At 40.0% G+C, this 15169-nt stretch overlaps 1 protein-coding gene and 1 long non-coding RNA gene across 8 annotated transcripts in view; both read left to right on the forward strand.

Moving 5' to 3' along the window:
- Positions 1–3931, forward strand: part of LOC127469744 (solute carrier organic anion transporter family member 1A2-like) — a 54556-nt gene extending 50625 nt beyond the window's left edge. For all 7 annotated transcript variants that reach the window (XM_051784456.1, XM_051784455.1, XM_051784457.1 and 4 more), the window contains 4 exons: positions 606–790; positions 1343–1407; positions 2568–2685; positions 3585–3931. In XM_051784456.1, coding sequence (XP_051640416.1) covers positions 606–790; positions 1343–1407; positions 2568–2685; positions 3585–3744 — 528 coding nt within the window. In that variant the 3' untranslated portion in view covers positions 3745–3931. The remainder of the gene's footprint in view (positions 1–605; positions 791–1342; positions 1408–2567; positions 2686–3584) is intronic.
- A 1169-nt stretch (positions 3932–5100) lies between these two features.
- LOC127469768 (uncharacterized) lies at positions 5101–14832 on the forward strand. The gene is made up of 5 exons (XR_007904053.1): positions 5101–5301; positions 6213–6297; positions 7508–7723; positions 11324–11391; positions 13607–14832. It is a non-coding gene; the product is annotated as an uncharacterized LOC127469768 (long non-coding RNA).
- The last annotated feature ends 337 nt before the right edge of the window (positions 14833–15169 follow it).

Consider the following 15169-nt stretch of genomic DNA (forward strand, 5'->3'; position numbering starts at 1 on the left):
CCCCTGTAAAGTCTAATTAGACTGAAAACAATCAAAAATAGTAAGTTCAAAAAAAGCCCCAATCATAGAGATTTTAGAAAGCTTCTATACTTCACAAATATTTTAAAGAAGTATTAGATGATAATGAGGGTCAGACACTGATGCCTTTGTTTACCATGGCTGATTTTTGAGAGTCCTTATTCTGGCAATGATTTCAGTAGAAGCAAGTGTTTGATAAGAATATTGCAACCTCAACCAAATCTCTGGTTCCTTCTCTTCTGACATATGAAAGACCACTCTCTAGGTTATGAAAACGAGGGTCGGGTCTGTTGGCAGCAGAAAGACCACACAGCCAGGCTGTGCTGGGGAACTTGAAGGCTCTCTTGATCACAGCCTCCTTGAGGGAGCACAGTCCCAGCTGCATGACAGCTCCCTAACCCCATACTCCACATGCAGGGAATGGTTGGACCTGTGCCTGGCCAACTGGGGTGGGAGAGAGGCCACACTGCAGTGCTGCACGGGTGTAACAAGTGCAGGAGACAGTGAACTGGGTGCCAACGGTGCGATTTTCAGACTCGGTGCAGGAGTTTGGACAACCTGTGTGATTAAAACACTCTTTTTGACAGGTATTTGAAAACTGCACCTGTGTTGCAGCCTCAGGGTTTTCCTCTCAAAATGTCTCTGCAATTCTGGGCCAGTGTGATGAAGATGAAAACTGTGACAAGATGCTTCATTATTTTTTGATATTGTCATTAGTCTGCAGCTTCATTTTTTCCTTAGCAGCCATGCCTGGATATATGGTCTTAATGAGGTATAGTAAAATGTCCTCATCTTAAGAAATCTACTCGACTTTTTATTCTGAGGTCAAAGACTCCCAGGAATTAAAAGGTGGTTAGTTTATGTATGGAAGGAGGAAGAGCAGAAAAATCTTATGTCGTTTTGTGCTGTTGAGGTTTAGTGTCGTGTCAACTTTATAGTCTGATGTTACTTCTGGCTATCAGCTATATCCTGAATTAATGCAGGACCACCAAGTCAGGGGAATGAGCCACTGAGAGGTGTGTGATACCCGTGTGTTTATCGATCACATCAATATGATGTCGATTAAGGCACAACTATCTTGCACTCTGTGTTTGCCTCAGTTCAAAGGGATGGTACTGTGACAACAGCTCTTCCTTTCGTGATTTGGCAGTCCTAGTTAAGGAATTTTTTCAATAAGCATCATCTAATGAGGATAATGAACCCTTTCAACCATCGCTGTAATTAGAATGGTTTGGACCTAAAGTGATGATGAGTTTGATTAAAAAAAAAACCCCAGAGTTAGTGTCACCTCTACTAATAAGTGTACTATGTATTTATCATACAGGTCTCTAAAGCCTGAAGAAAAGTCGTTTGGAGTGGGTATCCATGGACTGGCTTCAAGAGTATTTGGTGAGAAAATATCTGACACACTTTAAAAGCACAGTTAGGTCCAATCTAGAGTTAAGAGAAGGATCCCATCAGGGCTGTGGGCATGGCACAGGAGTCTACTTCTATGGAGTGCCTTTGATCAGGAAGAATTTAGGATTTTTTTACAGATCTAGGCAGCATGGCAAATTAGAACAGCTTTCAGTTTGTGGATTTTTTTTTATACTGGGCAATAGGCTGATGTTGTGGTTTAACTTAGTCAGCAACTAAGTACCATGCAGCCACTTTACTCTCCCCTTGCAGTAGGATAGGGAGGAGAGTTGGAAAAGAAGGTAGACAATACGGGTTGAGATTAGAAGAGTTAATAGTGGAAATAAAGTAAAATATAATGATGATGATGGTGGTGATGATTATAATGATAATAGTAATAATATAATAATAATAATGAGAGGAATAAAAGAGAAGAAGGAAAAGTGATGCACAATAGAATTGTTTGCCACCTGCTGACCAATGCTCATCTCATCTCCAAGCAGCGATTGGCCCCTCCCAGCCAATTCCCTCCAGTTTATATATTAAGCATGATATTCTGGGGTATGGATTGGTTTGACCAGCTCAGGTCAGCTGTCCTGGACATACTCCCTCCCAGCTTCTTGTGCAGCTTCTCACTAGCAGAGCATGAAACACTGAAAACTTGGTTTAGAATAAGCACTACTTAGCAACAAGTGAAACATCAGTGCGTTATCAACACTATTCTCATATTAAATCCAAAACACAGCACTGTGCCAGCTACTAGGAAGAAAATTAATCCTATACCAGCAAAAGCCAGGACAGCAGATTACATCTGCTGCTTATCTGAAAGCAATTTTGCATTCCTTCACTCTTGTTACATCTTTATTTAACACAACATTCCCTCTCACTGATAAGGAGAAATTTTGAGTTCTGAACAGGAATCACAGTTCATATTTTAGCATGTCTACATTAGTAAACAGATAGCAGGGAAGAAAACCCTTGTCTGAGGGTAGGTGGATAAGGAAGAAGAAAGAACATAAGATATTCAGAGAATATGGTTCATGCTGCAAGAGGACAGGACAGATGCAGTACATGACAAACAGCACAGGTTCTGCAGTGTATCTGCTAATCAGAGGAAACGTTATTCACAGAAATGTTGTTAATATTCTTTGTAGCTGGAATTCCATCTCCCATTTATTTTGGAGCTTTGATAGATACCACTTGCCTGAAGTGGGGTACTATGACTTGTGGTGGAGAAGGAGCATGTAGGATGTACGATATTGTCACATACAGGTATATTTCCTACTTTATTTTAATTTCTCCTTCTTTATGATGTATTATTACATGCATAGAGATATGATTTTATGAACTTTATCTTTTCCTAATAGACAAACTGCTCCTGTGTTAGAGATGTGACACAACAGTTTTCTTTGGCATTGGCTTTATTTGTCAAATGCAACCTTTGATACAGATGTTGGATCAGCTTTCGGACAGGAATGTTCTGGTGCCATAAATACATTCACTAATAACCTTTTATGAGAACAGACTTTAAAAACACTGAATTCTGATTAAAAAAAATGAAAAGCAGTAAGCTCCTGAGGGAAAAAATGTTTAATGACTGACTGTGCAATATCTTTGAAAAATTACATTGCATATCATTGAGAAAATGGTTGATATAGTACCTGAATTAAAATAAAGAAAAATTTTATAGGGAAGATATAGTTACTCAAGTTGGAAATTGGCCCAGAATACTACATTCATGCTTTTGTAGTCCTTCAAGGAGTGCTATGGGAATTTTGAAGAAAATGGCCTCAGACTGATTCCTTTTGATGATGTGTTGGGGTGGATTTGGAAGAATATTTCTATCTTATGAATACCTAGAAGTTTTGTTCAGGTGGACTGAGCTGCCCTTTCAGGGCTCTCTCTTTTCCCTGTGGAGAAAGTTCTAAGAGTACCAGGTGGCTGAGTTCACTGGCTCAATTGTTTGCTTGAAATTGGGTGATGTAAACAACCATTTTGCTGACACTGACATATTCTCTGTTCTCTTATTGACTCATCCTCTGTGAGATCCAAAAGGATCAGGGCATAAGCTTTAGAGCTACTGTGTAATTTTTGCAATGCAATGTATGCTGAATAATTTTGCAATGTTTTCATGAATGTATATATTTAATGAAGCTCATTATTTATTTCAGGTGGCTCTATCTTGGCCTGCCAGCAGTATTACGTGGAGTGTCCTATATCCCAAGTTCACTAATTCTCCTTATTTTAAGGAAGAAACAGAAATCTGAGAAGTTGGCCTTATTAAATGCACCAGTAGAAATGCAGGACAAAGAACAAGGAGCAGTGAAATAGCATTTCAAAGCAGGACATGTTGTGAAAAATAATCGCAGTGTAAATATTGGATATATCCTAGTGAAAATTTTTTTACTTTAACTAATGAACACTTGGACGGAGATTAATAGAATTACACATAGTTGTATCTTAATTATGCCATTAAAGTATCAGTTTGTAAACAGAAGGCACAGAAAAATGTGTTTGGTGCAAAAGAACAAAGAGTAGAAATAAGAGAACTTAAGAAATTCCAGGCCTGAGTTGTCTGGACAAAGGACTATGAAGCAGAAACATATGTTTTCAGTCCTTGTTTCACTAAAGATAGTGAGAATTTTGCAATTGACTCCAAGTGATGCCAAATTTCATCCTGGAATTCTCCAATGGCTTCTGTCAGAGCATCTCTCATTGACTGTAGACAGAATTTGTAGCTTCTTTGGCCCCCAGTTTTCCATAAAGTTATTTAATGATGCTTTTAGTCCTTTCAGACAGGGACTGTCTGTTATTCTGCATAGTATAGGTGGTCAGTATATTGTGAACCTGTTTTATGACATGTTCTGGGTGTTGTGGTAATAATAAACAATAAAAAAAATTAAATTTTTAAAAAATGCTGTGTTATGGTGATGTTTTAAGGTTTGCATGGAGCATGAACAAGGAAAGGTTCTCAGGAGTTTTTTACTTCCCTCTAGATGGAAATAACTCACACTTTAAGCATAATAGAATGATACTTGTATTTTGCCCATCATGTTGTTTACTAAATCCTAAATCTTTTCATGTCTTCTCAAGTTATTCTTTAAATGGCAGATACTATAGGCATTCATGTGCTCTTCCTGGTCTTTGACAGATTTTTATTTCTCTCAGATGTGATGCCACAATGAATGTAGCACCAGTGAACAATGAATGTTCACTGACAGTGAGCTGCTGCCCTGGGATGTCTTAAATTATCTCAGAGAAAAAACCTGAATATCTCAGGCAAAAAAAAAAAACCAACATAAAGAAAACCCAGCAGATATGAGATACACAAGGTGTGTCTTCTTGGTTTAGTGCACCCATGTTTAGCATCTAATTTGGAACTGCCTCGCATTTGGCCCCTTAGGTCTGTCTGCAGGTGTCAAAGCAACAGCTCCTCTGTCTCTTTTCTTGCAGCTCCTGGTTATTATTCCTTACTGCATAAGGCACAGAGGGAGCTTCTGGAACTTTACCACAGACCAGTGCTCCTGCACCTGTATGAATTTCCTACTTGTTTATTCTATGTGGCACAGACTTACTCCCACTTAATCCACTAGGAACATTTTGCAACCAGAGAAAAACGGGAAGGCAATTTCGCCACAGTAGTTTGTTATTTCAGTTAGAATCTGTTTGCTTTAAGGTGTCTTATTAACATCATATATGTATGTGCTTGGATTTGCTTCCTGTCCTTGTGGAATCAGTGACAAAAGGTCCGTTTCTTCCCACAGAACAGGAAGTCAGTTCCAGAATTTAAAGTTTCTTCAAATATAAGAGGTCCTTACAACTAATTCTTTTGAAAAGATGTGTCATGTACTCCCATCTCCCTTTGCATTGGATGATAGAGCTGAGCAGGTATAACGTAGGGAAGAGAAATGGAGAAAAAGGCAAACATGATGCAGCCTGTAACAGCAGAACAGAGAATGCAGTTCCCTCTTAAGCCACGAATCTTCCAGAAGCTTTGTGGATGTTCAAATCTAAATTTGAGCATTGTTCTTGCTACCATGGGGCACTTACTGAAAGTCATCATTCTTCCTTGTGGTTATATTCCTTCAAATCTAGAGTTAAAAATCTTTTGCAGGCATTTAGTCACAACTTTGTGCCAGGGTTACCTGGGAAACATGAAAAAGTTGCAGAGCACCAAAGTTTCACAGCTGTAGGAAACAAAAGGGCTTTTTTAGGTAGGCAAATCTGTGCCATTTAAATGGACCACTGCCAAAGAGTCAGACCTAGTTAACTCGCTGTGTTTTGAAATGGAAGGAAGCGGATAGGAACGTTTCCAAGTTTTAAATTTAGCGTTTCAATAGATACATTAACTTTGTTTGTAATTGTTCCGGTTCATCTGCTTGAGAATGCAGCAGTGAAATGGGCCACCTTCACCAGACATTTTGCAGTCAATAGCCTGCTGCTCACACTGTGTGTTGTCAGGCAGTGCTGGCTGGCTGATGGCTCAGTAGAGAGGCTTCTGGGCATAAGGCTGTGGTGGGAACGTTGCTTCCCCAGAGCAGAACCAGGGAACAGAGAGTGCAAATGGTTCCAAAGTGATAATCGTAAATCCTGTGTGGTATGCTGTGTCCAGTACAACAAACATTCCTGGGATTAGGTCGAGAGGTTAGAAAAATACTCTTGGAGCTACTGCTTCAAATGTAAAGCCAAGCTTTAGACTTGATTCTTTCCAGTTCTGAGCATTCTGACGTTGATTCAGCAAACCATCTAAGCGTGTGCTTAAAAATGAGTGGCCTTATTGATGTTTGTTGTTTAAGTAGGTGACGTTGGACATTTCAAGACTGAACCCCAGACTGGCACTTGCTGTGACTCTCATTTGAACAGAGGTTCTTGCTGTGGTTTAAGGTAGGTGCTCAGATGATATTCATTGTGCTTGAAAGTTTGGGCTGGTCCTGGTCTGATATTTCAAGCACCAAGACTTGTGTCAGCATTGTGGTAGTACAAGCCACAAATGGGAATGATGGCAAAATCAACAGTGGTGTAAAGTTTTTTTGTAAAGCAAGAGCATGTGAATATTTGAGTTGATGAAGTCCAATATTAAATTAATAAACGTGAGTGATAGGTTTATTTTCCTAGTACCTGAGAATTGAGCAGATGACTTTCACAGTTCAATCAACCACATGTCTTTGTCTTTGAAACTTCAACTCAGTAAAGGGCGCCCATGAGTTGAATTTTGGTCCTTAAGCCTACTAAGTGGAAGACTACATGCTGGTGCCTGGATCCAGATGGTGTCAAACACTGAGAACACTTGATTTTTTCCAGGCAATGTGACCATGCAAACATCTTGGACGTGTTTTAAGGGCAATGGTACACAAACAGTGCACACATATATTTATCTAGTATTTTGATACGTATGTATCTTGCATTTTGTACCCAATGTCTTTTGTAATGATCCCTGACATTCCATTGGTGTTTTATTTTTTGACCATAATCAGGACATAAGCAGTTATTTTCAAAGAAATAATAAAAAAGTCTTCAGTGTCTTACTGAAAAATCGCAATGCTTTGTAAAAAGCACATCTCTGTGCATGAGCAGGCTACAGTTTGGGGTTTTTTACTTACTTTATTTTCTCTGTGTTTAAATTTCTTCAGCTACTTAATTACCAAGTCTCTCATTATTTTACAAATCATTATTAACAATCTTATCTGTATCCTAAAAAAACCTCTGGAATGAAGGGTCTGGATCAGGAGTAAACTTTGTTGTCTCCCTGATGCTGCCAACTTCTAAGAATTGAAACCTATTCTTGATGTACAATTAAACATTTCTGATTCTGCATACTGTTCAAGCTATGATTATGATTTTTTTTTTAACAGGAAATTACTCATTTGGGAGGAAATATGTTACCTGGCAAGCTGATTTTTATTAATGGGCAAAAGGGAGGTGTGCTGACCAAAGCTGCATCCATACACAATAATTTGGCTGAGTGCATGACTGATGTATGATGCTGGCTTTATGTTTGTGTACTAAACATAATTATGTTAACATGTATAGCTTCTGAACATATGAGCATTACAGTTTTGGATAAGTAATACTGGCAGTTTACTTTCTCTTTCAGTCATTTCATCTAAAGTGAACAGTGGGCTGTTTCTGCAACCTTTCTGTCTCAAGCTGAGTTTTAGCAGCTAACTACTCCCTACAGATTCTTTTCATTCAAGCAAACCTCATAGTACTAGATGTTAATTCAACCTGTGGACATGGAGAGAGGAACACCCTGAGAATACCTGGGATAGGATTTGGCATGCAAAGAAGCCGAGTGACTTTTCAGTTTTATGTAAGTCTGATCACATGATACAAACTGGATATATCCAGCAACAAGTTCTTGGCTACTGCTGTTTCTGGGGATTTTTTTTACAGAATTGTTAGTCTTTTCCATTCTTAATAAGGCATAAAGTGTTCCCAGTTATGCTGGTTGGGATTTTGAACTTTCATTGTTTAGGACTTTCTCTAAGAATGCAGTAAATTGCTTGGTAATTGCTCCTCTCTTGCTGTGTTCAGGGAGTCAAGGGCATAGATTTCTTAAATCACAGGAGACTAAAATTGCAGGACAAAAAGTATATCTCTTTAGAAAGTGAAATCTTAGGTATGGCAATGCCTGAGGTCCCTTCTAGAAGAAAGCATTCAGTAATTTCAGGCCAGAAGCATGATATATCCCAGTTAATTTCCAACAGAGGTGCTCAGGGGATACCAACACTGTTTGTTCAGAGCAGACATGCATGTGACAGTAGGTGGCAGCTTGCTGGATCCTTACAGCCCCGTCAGAGTAAGAGGAGGTGGAAAGCCCCATTACAGGTGGGAAATGGTGGTGTAAAAAAAAAAAAAACCAAACACTTCATTACAAAGCTTTTGCTTTTTAAAAATCCTCCACCCCCTGTGTTGGTCCAAAGGCTACTTGGCTTTCAAACGTTATCATTTAAATGGTTCCAAAACGGGCTTTGAAAAAAAACAGCCTTCTCATTTGAGGTTAATGAAACACAGAGTGGTCCAGTTCATGCTGTACCTTTGCTGTTACTATTGTTTCAAGGCAGCTCTCTGGAAGGCCATAGTGCAGGCAGCTGCAGGCTATCTGGAACACGATGGTTTTTCTTTCTTCTGTAGGTAGTAAACCAACCTCAAGAAAACTTTCTGATGTAAAGACAGAATCATATATAAAACAAGCTTAAGTTTCTGCAGAAATTTTAAGAATTTCAAAAATTTACAAGGCTTGCTTTTTGGTTTTTTTTTTGGTTTTTTTTGTTTGTTTGTTTTTTGGGTTTTTTTTGGTTTTTTTTTTGGTTTTTTTTTTTTTTTTGGTTTGGTTTGGTTTTTTTTTGGTGGTTGTTATGTAGTTTTCTACTTCATATTGCATTTTAACTCTGAATGGTCCTCCTCATGAATCTGAGTAATAGCATAGCAGCATTCACAGTGTTGCTGCTGCTACTTTGTGACTTACTTCCAGGACCAGGAGCTTGCAGGAACATTCCTTTCAAACATATATATATATACACACAAACATACACAGACAACTCATTTATGCACTCCTTCATTTCCCAGGCATTATAATTTCAAAGATGGAGTCTACTAAGGGACTTCCCTTTTCATTTGAATTTATTTTATGCCAAAGTCTGGCTTCTGCAATCCTGTCCATTGTGCTAGAGAAGTATTTATAAGTTCATATGTAGCAGACACAAAACTATTCATTGTTTCCAAATTTCTCTGTTAATTTGTCTTGTTATGTTTTCAGGTCAGGCAAGGCCTGAGCAGCAGAGGCTGGATACAGTTATAAGCTTTCCTCACAATCAGAGACCTTAAGGTTCAGTTTAGGTTTTCTATATTAATTACTAAAGGCAGTGGTATGTAGAGAAGAGCAGAGTTCGTATTTCTCCAAATCTTGTTACTGTATGAACGTTATGAACTTGATATTACACACACACATGTGGGGGCAGACAGCTGTATTGTTTAAAAAAGTGCTACAACTTCAGTAAATAACTGGAGGGAGGAAGAGTCTGGTAGGTGTGGGAGAGTTTTCCTTCAGTACTGCCGGCTGATAAATTCCAAAGAAATCCTTCATATATTTAGATGGCTTTGATGGTGAGGATGAGCTGTTGCAATTGTTCAGTGTATCTGGAGCAATGGCACCTTTTTCACCCCCCATAGTTTTCTGATATGTGTGTTTTCACAGTACATGTAAAGCCAAGTAGAGAGGAGCTTATACAGGGCTCCAGCTCAGTCTTCCAGATGCAAAGGTGACTAATGGGGAATTACTCTGTGAAATTCAAAAGCCTGAGTGCCCTGAATGACAACTGAGCTGTCAATGCCCATTTCCATGTTTATTATCACAAACTCACCAACAGTAACAGCTTTAAATAAAGTGACAGGAAGAAAGAGCACCAATATCAAGGTTAGTATGGATTTGCCTTTAGTTTATAAAGTGAAACAAGCAGCAGAGGAGGTACCAAGAGCTTGTGTTTGCATGGAATGGGAACCAGATAATTCTCTGATGTACAGTGATCCTTATTCAGCATTTACATGCTATAGGGTGACAGGCAGAAGATAGCAGTTTCTGTGGGAATCAGACCTCAGGCAGTGAGGCAACAGCCAAGCACTGATACCTTGAGCTTAACCTTTAGGAAGTGCAATGTGGAATAATGCCATAACTCAATCAATTCTCTGTAAAGAAATGGTGCATCAGCCTAGACTATCACATAAATTATAATAATGTACTTGGCAGCATTTTGCTTTTGAGTTTATAACAAAGTATGTGCCTCTGTCCATCACTAGAGGCTTTGCCAAATGCCAGTGCATCCTTCAGTGAGGTGGGTTGGCCTCAGTCCCCTGGGATTTGCAGCGCCAGTGGAATCCTCCATAGCTCCAATGCTACCTGGGCTTTGCTTGAAAAGAAAAGCTACTTCCTGAGAGTATTTGGCTGAGAGGTGATTAATTCTCTGGGATAAAAGATGTTGGGTGTGGTAACTAGAAAGGGAGGGCAATAGGCAGAGGGTGTTGTGGCTGACATCCCTGGCAGTGTCACTGCAGCAGGCAAAAAACATCTGGTGCATCTGCCTTGTAACAATTGCACTGCAAGCTGGGAACTCCAGGGCTGTTAAAGGGGATTTAAACTACTCTTTAAACTTAACAGTTTACGAAGTGCTCATGCTGGAGAATGCAGGCAGTGGTGGTAACAAACAGATGGGAACAATTTTTGTCCCAGGCCTGTAATTCTAGTCCTGATCAAGCTGGTTTAACACTTCTGACTTTATAAATTGAGTGCAGTAAATAAATTGCATTCTTTACCACCAATAAAAGATTATTTCTTCGCACATATTTATTGATGTTTGTCAAGTCTAAGTTTAAAATAGAGGTGGCATGACTTCTATTACTTCTCTGGAGATTTTGTTATACCCTGTTAATTTTATTCTCTTTGAACTTCTCCCAGTATGTCACAGTCACCCTGTTGTGTTTAAGGTTTTATTTTAATATAGAGTTTCTCATACAATTTAGTATTAATTTTTTTCTCTTTGATATTTTTATATTCTTCAGATATTTACCTGCGTCAATCTCCCTAAAGCAAGTCTGTAACTTCCCTGTGTGTACTAGGAACCTTATGATTTGTCCCAAAATGCATGGAATTTTTGTGATGATCATGTAATGAACATTCTATTGCTCTGAAACTGGTTCTGGGTGGCACTTTGCTTTGCTTCCTTGAAAAAGGTCTTCCTGTACTGCTTTAACATTTTGATACAGTGTGATTCTTTTAACTTTGAGATTTTTCAATAATTTGTGACATTAGCAAAGCCAAAAGCAAAGAACCACTTTTTGTGAACTGAGTTGTCATTGGTCCTGTGTAGCTGAGTGTGAGAAACTTATTTCAGGGACTTCTGTTTTTCCTTTACAGAACTTACTGTAACAAAGAAACATGGGTGACCATGCTGCTGCCTGGAGAGGAACACCAGAACAGTGAGTGTGCTGCCTTTTTAATGTTTACAGCTCTATCACCAGTGATACCTATGACTTTTCTTACAAATTGTAGGGGGAGATATCTTTACATTCCTTAGTAGAAGAAAGAAATTCCCATATGGTGTTTGCCCAAGATAATGCTGCACAACAATGTTAATGACAGTTCAGAGTATGTGTGTTTTACATATTTCTCATGTAAAAACCCAGCTCCCTCAAAATCAATTACTGCAACTAATGCTTAAAAATCCTTAATGCATAGTTTTATAGAAAAACAAAATCCTATGTAAAATATGTTTTTTTCAAAAAGTGGCTGTGAGAAAAGCAGCCTTCTTTGGAACTGCAAAGACATTTACTGATCTGGGGATAAATTAGGAAATGTTTTCCTTGGAACTTCTCACATCTAGCACTTTTTAAGTGAAAGCACAAAGCTTTAAGTACTCTTTAATGAGTTTTAAAACACCATTTAGTAGTAAAACACCTCTAAGTTGCATAAGTAGTAATAGTCTTGCATATAAAATTACTTTAGTATTACTTCATTGTTAAAAAAAAGCACAGGTGAGTTTATAACATCCTAATACACAAACAAATTGGTATTGAGATGTTCCTCCTGCATTTCCCACCAAGGACAGAATGAAAACTATTTGAGAACTAGCTAACCAGACTGTAAGTTATTATTGTGCTTTTGAATACAAGAGCTAGCTAGCACTGAAACATCCACCACTTTGATAAGCCAAGGCGGTGCAGGCCCATGGTAATGCTCACAAGAATTCTCCCTTTGATTTTGGTCAAATTTCCCAGAATCCAGGGGATTTGCACTTTTTTTTTTTTTGCCAGCAGGGAATTTCTCCTGTGCTCTTGTTATCCACAGGGAGATAAGACTGAAAGTGTACTGCTTTCACAGGTGTGTTGCTGGAAGCATCCAGAGTTAACTATTTACGAGTGGAGGGTTTCTCTGCTCATGAAGGCACAACCACACCTTGTGACCCAGCTCCCTGGTGTATGAAGGCTCTCAGTTCCTTGCCCCCTGGCTCAGGCACATTTTGCATTCCCACAGAGCTGGCACAGGCAGTGAGTAGCTTCCAGTCTGAGCTGGAGCTTAGAGAGGTCATCAGAGATCTCGGCCTGAGAAAAGCATCAGTAATAACACACTCGAGGATGATTTCCTTTGGTTTGTATTTCACTATAGACCCACTTGTTTACTTTCTTTTAATACAAACTGCCTTTGGCAAAAAAGGGCTGTGATTTTTAGAAGCTAATTTTTTTCCATCAGTTTATTAGGTTCATGTTTAATTCAACTTGCACACAAGACACTTGTAAAAGGTGATTTCAGATGGCATGCATTGAATCTGGGTACACCTTTTCTGAAGGTTGTCAGTGCTATTTAGGCTTCTCCTTTTCAACTTTGAAAGCATCCCCAGTACACGTTTGGGCTATTCAAATCTCATGATGTTTTATTTGTAAGCATAGAATGTCTTTAAATGACAGTACCATCATCCAGTTTAAAGCATTGAGCCAGCCTGTACTAGAGATTTGGACTGGAAGTCACGCATTAATGCTGACAAAAACTTGATTTTTTTTTAAAATACCCTTTTCTCTTTCAGAAGACCAATTAATTTAATTATATCTAAATTCAAAGGCACAGGCAACCTGTTTTACTGGGAAGTGATATGAGTTGAAATAATTTTTATGTCTATTCCTCCAAGGTTAATAGTATTTTATCCCATATAAGCACACACATAACATCTGTCTTACAGTTTGAACAGATAAGTAACACTCCTTATCTACTATTATTATTGTTTGAGGTTTTTACATGAGTCCTCAATAGAGTCCCATTCTTAGGGAGAAAATTTTATTACTGCAGAGTTAGATGATATCAATTTTGCATGAGGCCTGCGAACAGTTCCCAAATTCAGTTTTACAGGAGAAAATGCTCATAGAAGCACTCTGAAATCATTTTTACCACTTGTATCTTTGTCTTTTATGATTTTTTCTTTGGCACCTGAAGAAGTTGGAATTACTAAAATAAGATCAAATGATAGCTTAGCGTAGCAACCCCAAATCCTCTGTGCACCTTTCCAGAGGTGAAAAATTGGTGCCAAGAACAAGATTGAACACCTTATGTACAAATCACACCTCTTAAGAGCTTTTTTCTTATTGAAGCAGAAGATGAACTGTTTTTCTGCCCTATTTTTTTTTCACATCTCATCCTTCCACGTTTCAGCAGTAGAAGGGAACTTTCTATCAGAATTTTGTCCTCCCTCTGTGACTCCTGAGGGAACTCATAATGTGACTCGCAGACTGAGCTCCCTGAGCCTTGAACTTGCTGCCACATCAACCCTGGCACGGCATCGCCACGTGATCTCCTGGCACTTGGGATTGAGCTGCTTTGGTCTGGGGCTCTGTTTGGCAGTAAAGCTCAATCAGTGCAACCGAGCGCAGCTAAAGCGACGACAGGCGGGTTCCCCTCGCACAAAACTTCCTCCATTGATGAACTGCTGAGTGGGAGCTGCCGTCGGCCTCACCTCTGCGTGGCCGGTGGCCAGCACTAAAACTTCTGCAGTTTCTTAAGTGACTGCCACACAAAAATAACCTCCTGGAGGAGAGATGGCTGAGATGGGAGCGTGCACCCTCTTGCTGTCCTTGCTTGTCCTGAGCTGCAGAGTCTCTCACTCACGTTTGAGGTGGTGCGTAACACACGGGCGCTGGTGTGCAGCCACCCAGGCACGTCACATCAGGGACACCACATCCTGCTCTGGGAATATGGATGGTGCAGTGCAGCTCCTGGCCAGGCTGGGAGGCAGCTCTCCCCACTGGAGCTGCTCCTGGGGCCATTTGCAGGGGGGTCTTGCACCCACCTCTGAGCGCCCACCGCTGCCAGCCCACCACAGCCAGCGAGCCTTGGGTCACACTGGGAGCAGCAACACTTCAGCAGCAACAACAAACACTTCCTTGTTGGTAACCTGCTCTCCTGTTTTTGAGTTTCCACACTACCACAGGTCTTGCAGAACAGGTTCCCGGTACAGCCCCTTGTCAGACTGTTGGTGACACCACAGCCCACACCGTGGCTTGTGGAGAGGCACTGACGGGTGCTGCTGATGCTGTGCTCTGCCAGCACGTGCCAGTGGGCTGGATGGGATCTGGGGGCTGTGACTTGTCTCTCCAGGACTGCCCTTCCTAGGCCTCTGCAAGGGGGGCCAAAATCCAAAGGGGGCCTTTTCATCTGCTGGCAGTTGCCATATCACAACTGACTTGCGTGGACATGGCGTGATGGCAAACACTGTCACAGACACTGGAGCTCAGTTTGCAAAAGCTGCAGAAGACTATTTTTATGGGAACACTGAAGTCTTTTATAGTGGGATTCATCCCTCCTGACTTTCTGTTGTCAAAAGCTGATCTTGCAGTCAAGCCTACTTTCACAACCATATCTGGAGTTCATTTCATCCCATTCCTAAAGTAAGTATCTTTAGAGATCAAACAACCTATGCCTTTGGGAATGCTTCTCTTCCCTCCTCTGACTATACCATGAGCCACTGATTTAGTGGCTCATCTGGAATTGTCTGCACTGAATCCATGCAGTGCTGCTTTGTAAGTGGATCCTACCATCTGTGTGTGATGATCACAAGAAGGGCCATGTCCTCTCTAGATAAACTTCTTTGTATTCAAACTTAAAATACATTTACTGAAGTGCTGATGGGATTCTTGTGGGTATCTGGTTTTGAGAATGGTGTTTGAAACTTCTACAACAGACTTCTACTACCTAGCTGCAGACTGACAGCAAGAATAA

This window comes from Manacus candei, unplaced genomic scaffold (genome assembly GCF_025592945.1).
Source record: "Manacus candei isolate 608988 ecotype Guabito, Panama unplaced genomic scaffold, ASM2559294v1 h1tg000018l, whole genome shotgun sequence".
Classification (NCBI taxonomy): Eukaryota; Metazoa; Chordata; class Aves; order Passeriformes; family Pipridae; genus Manacus; species Manacus candei.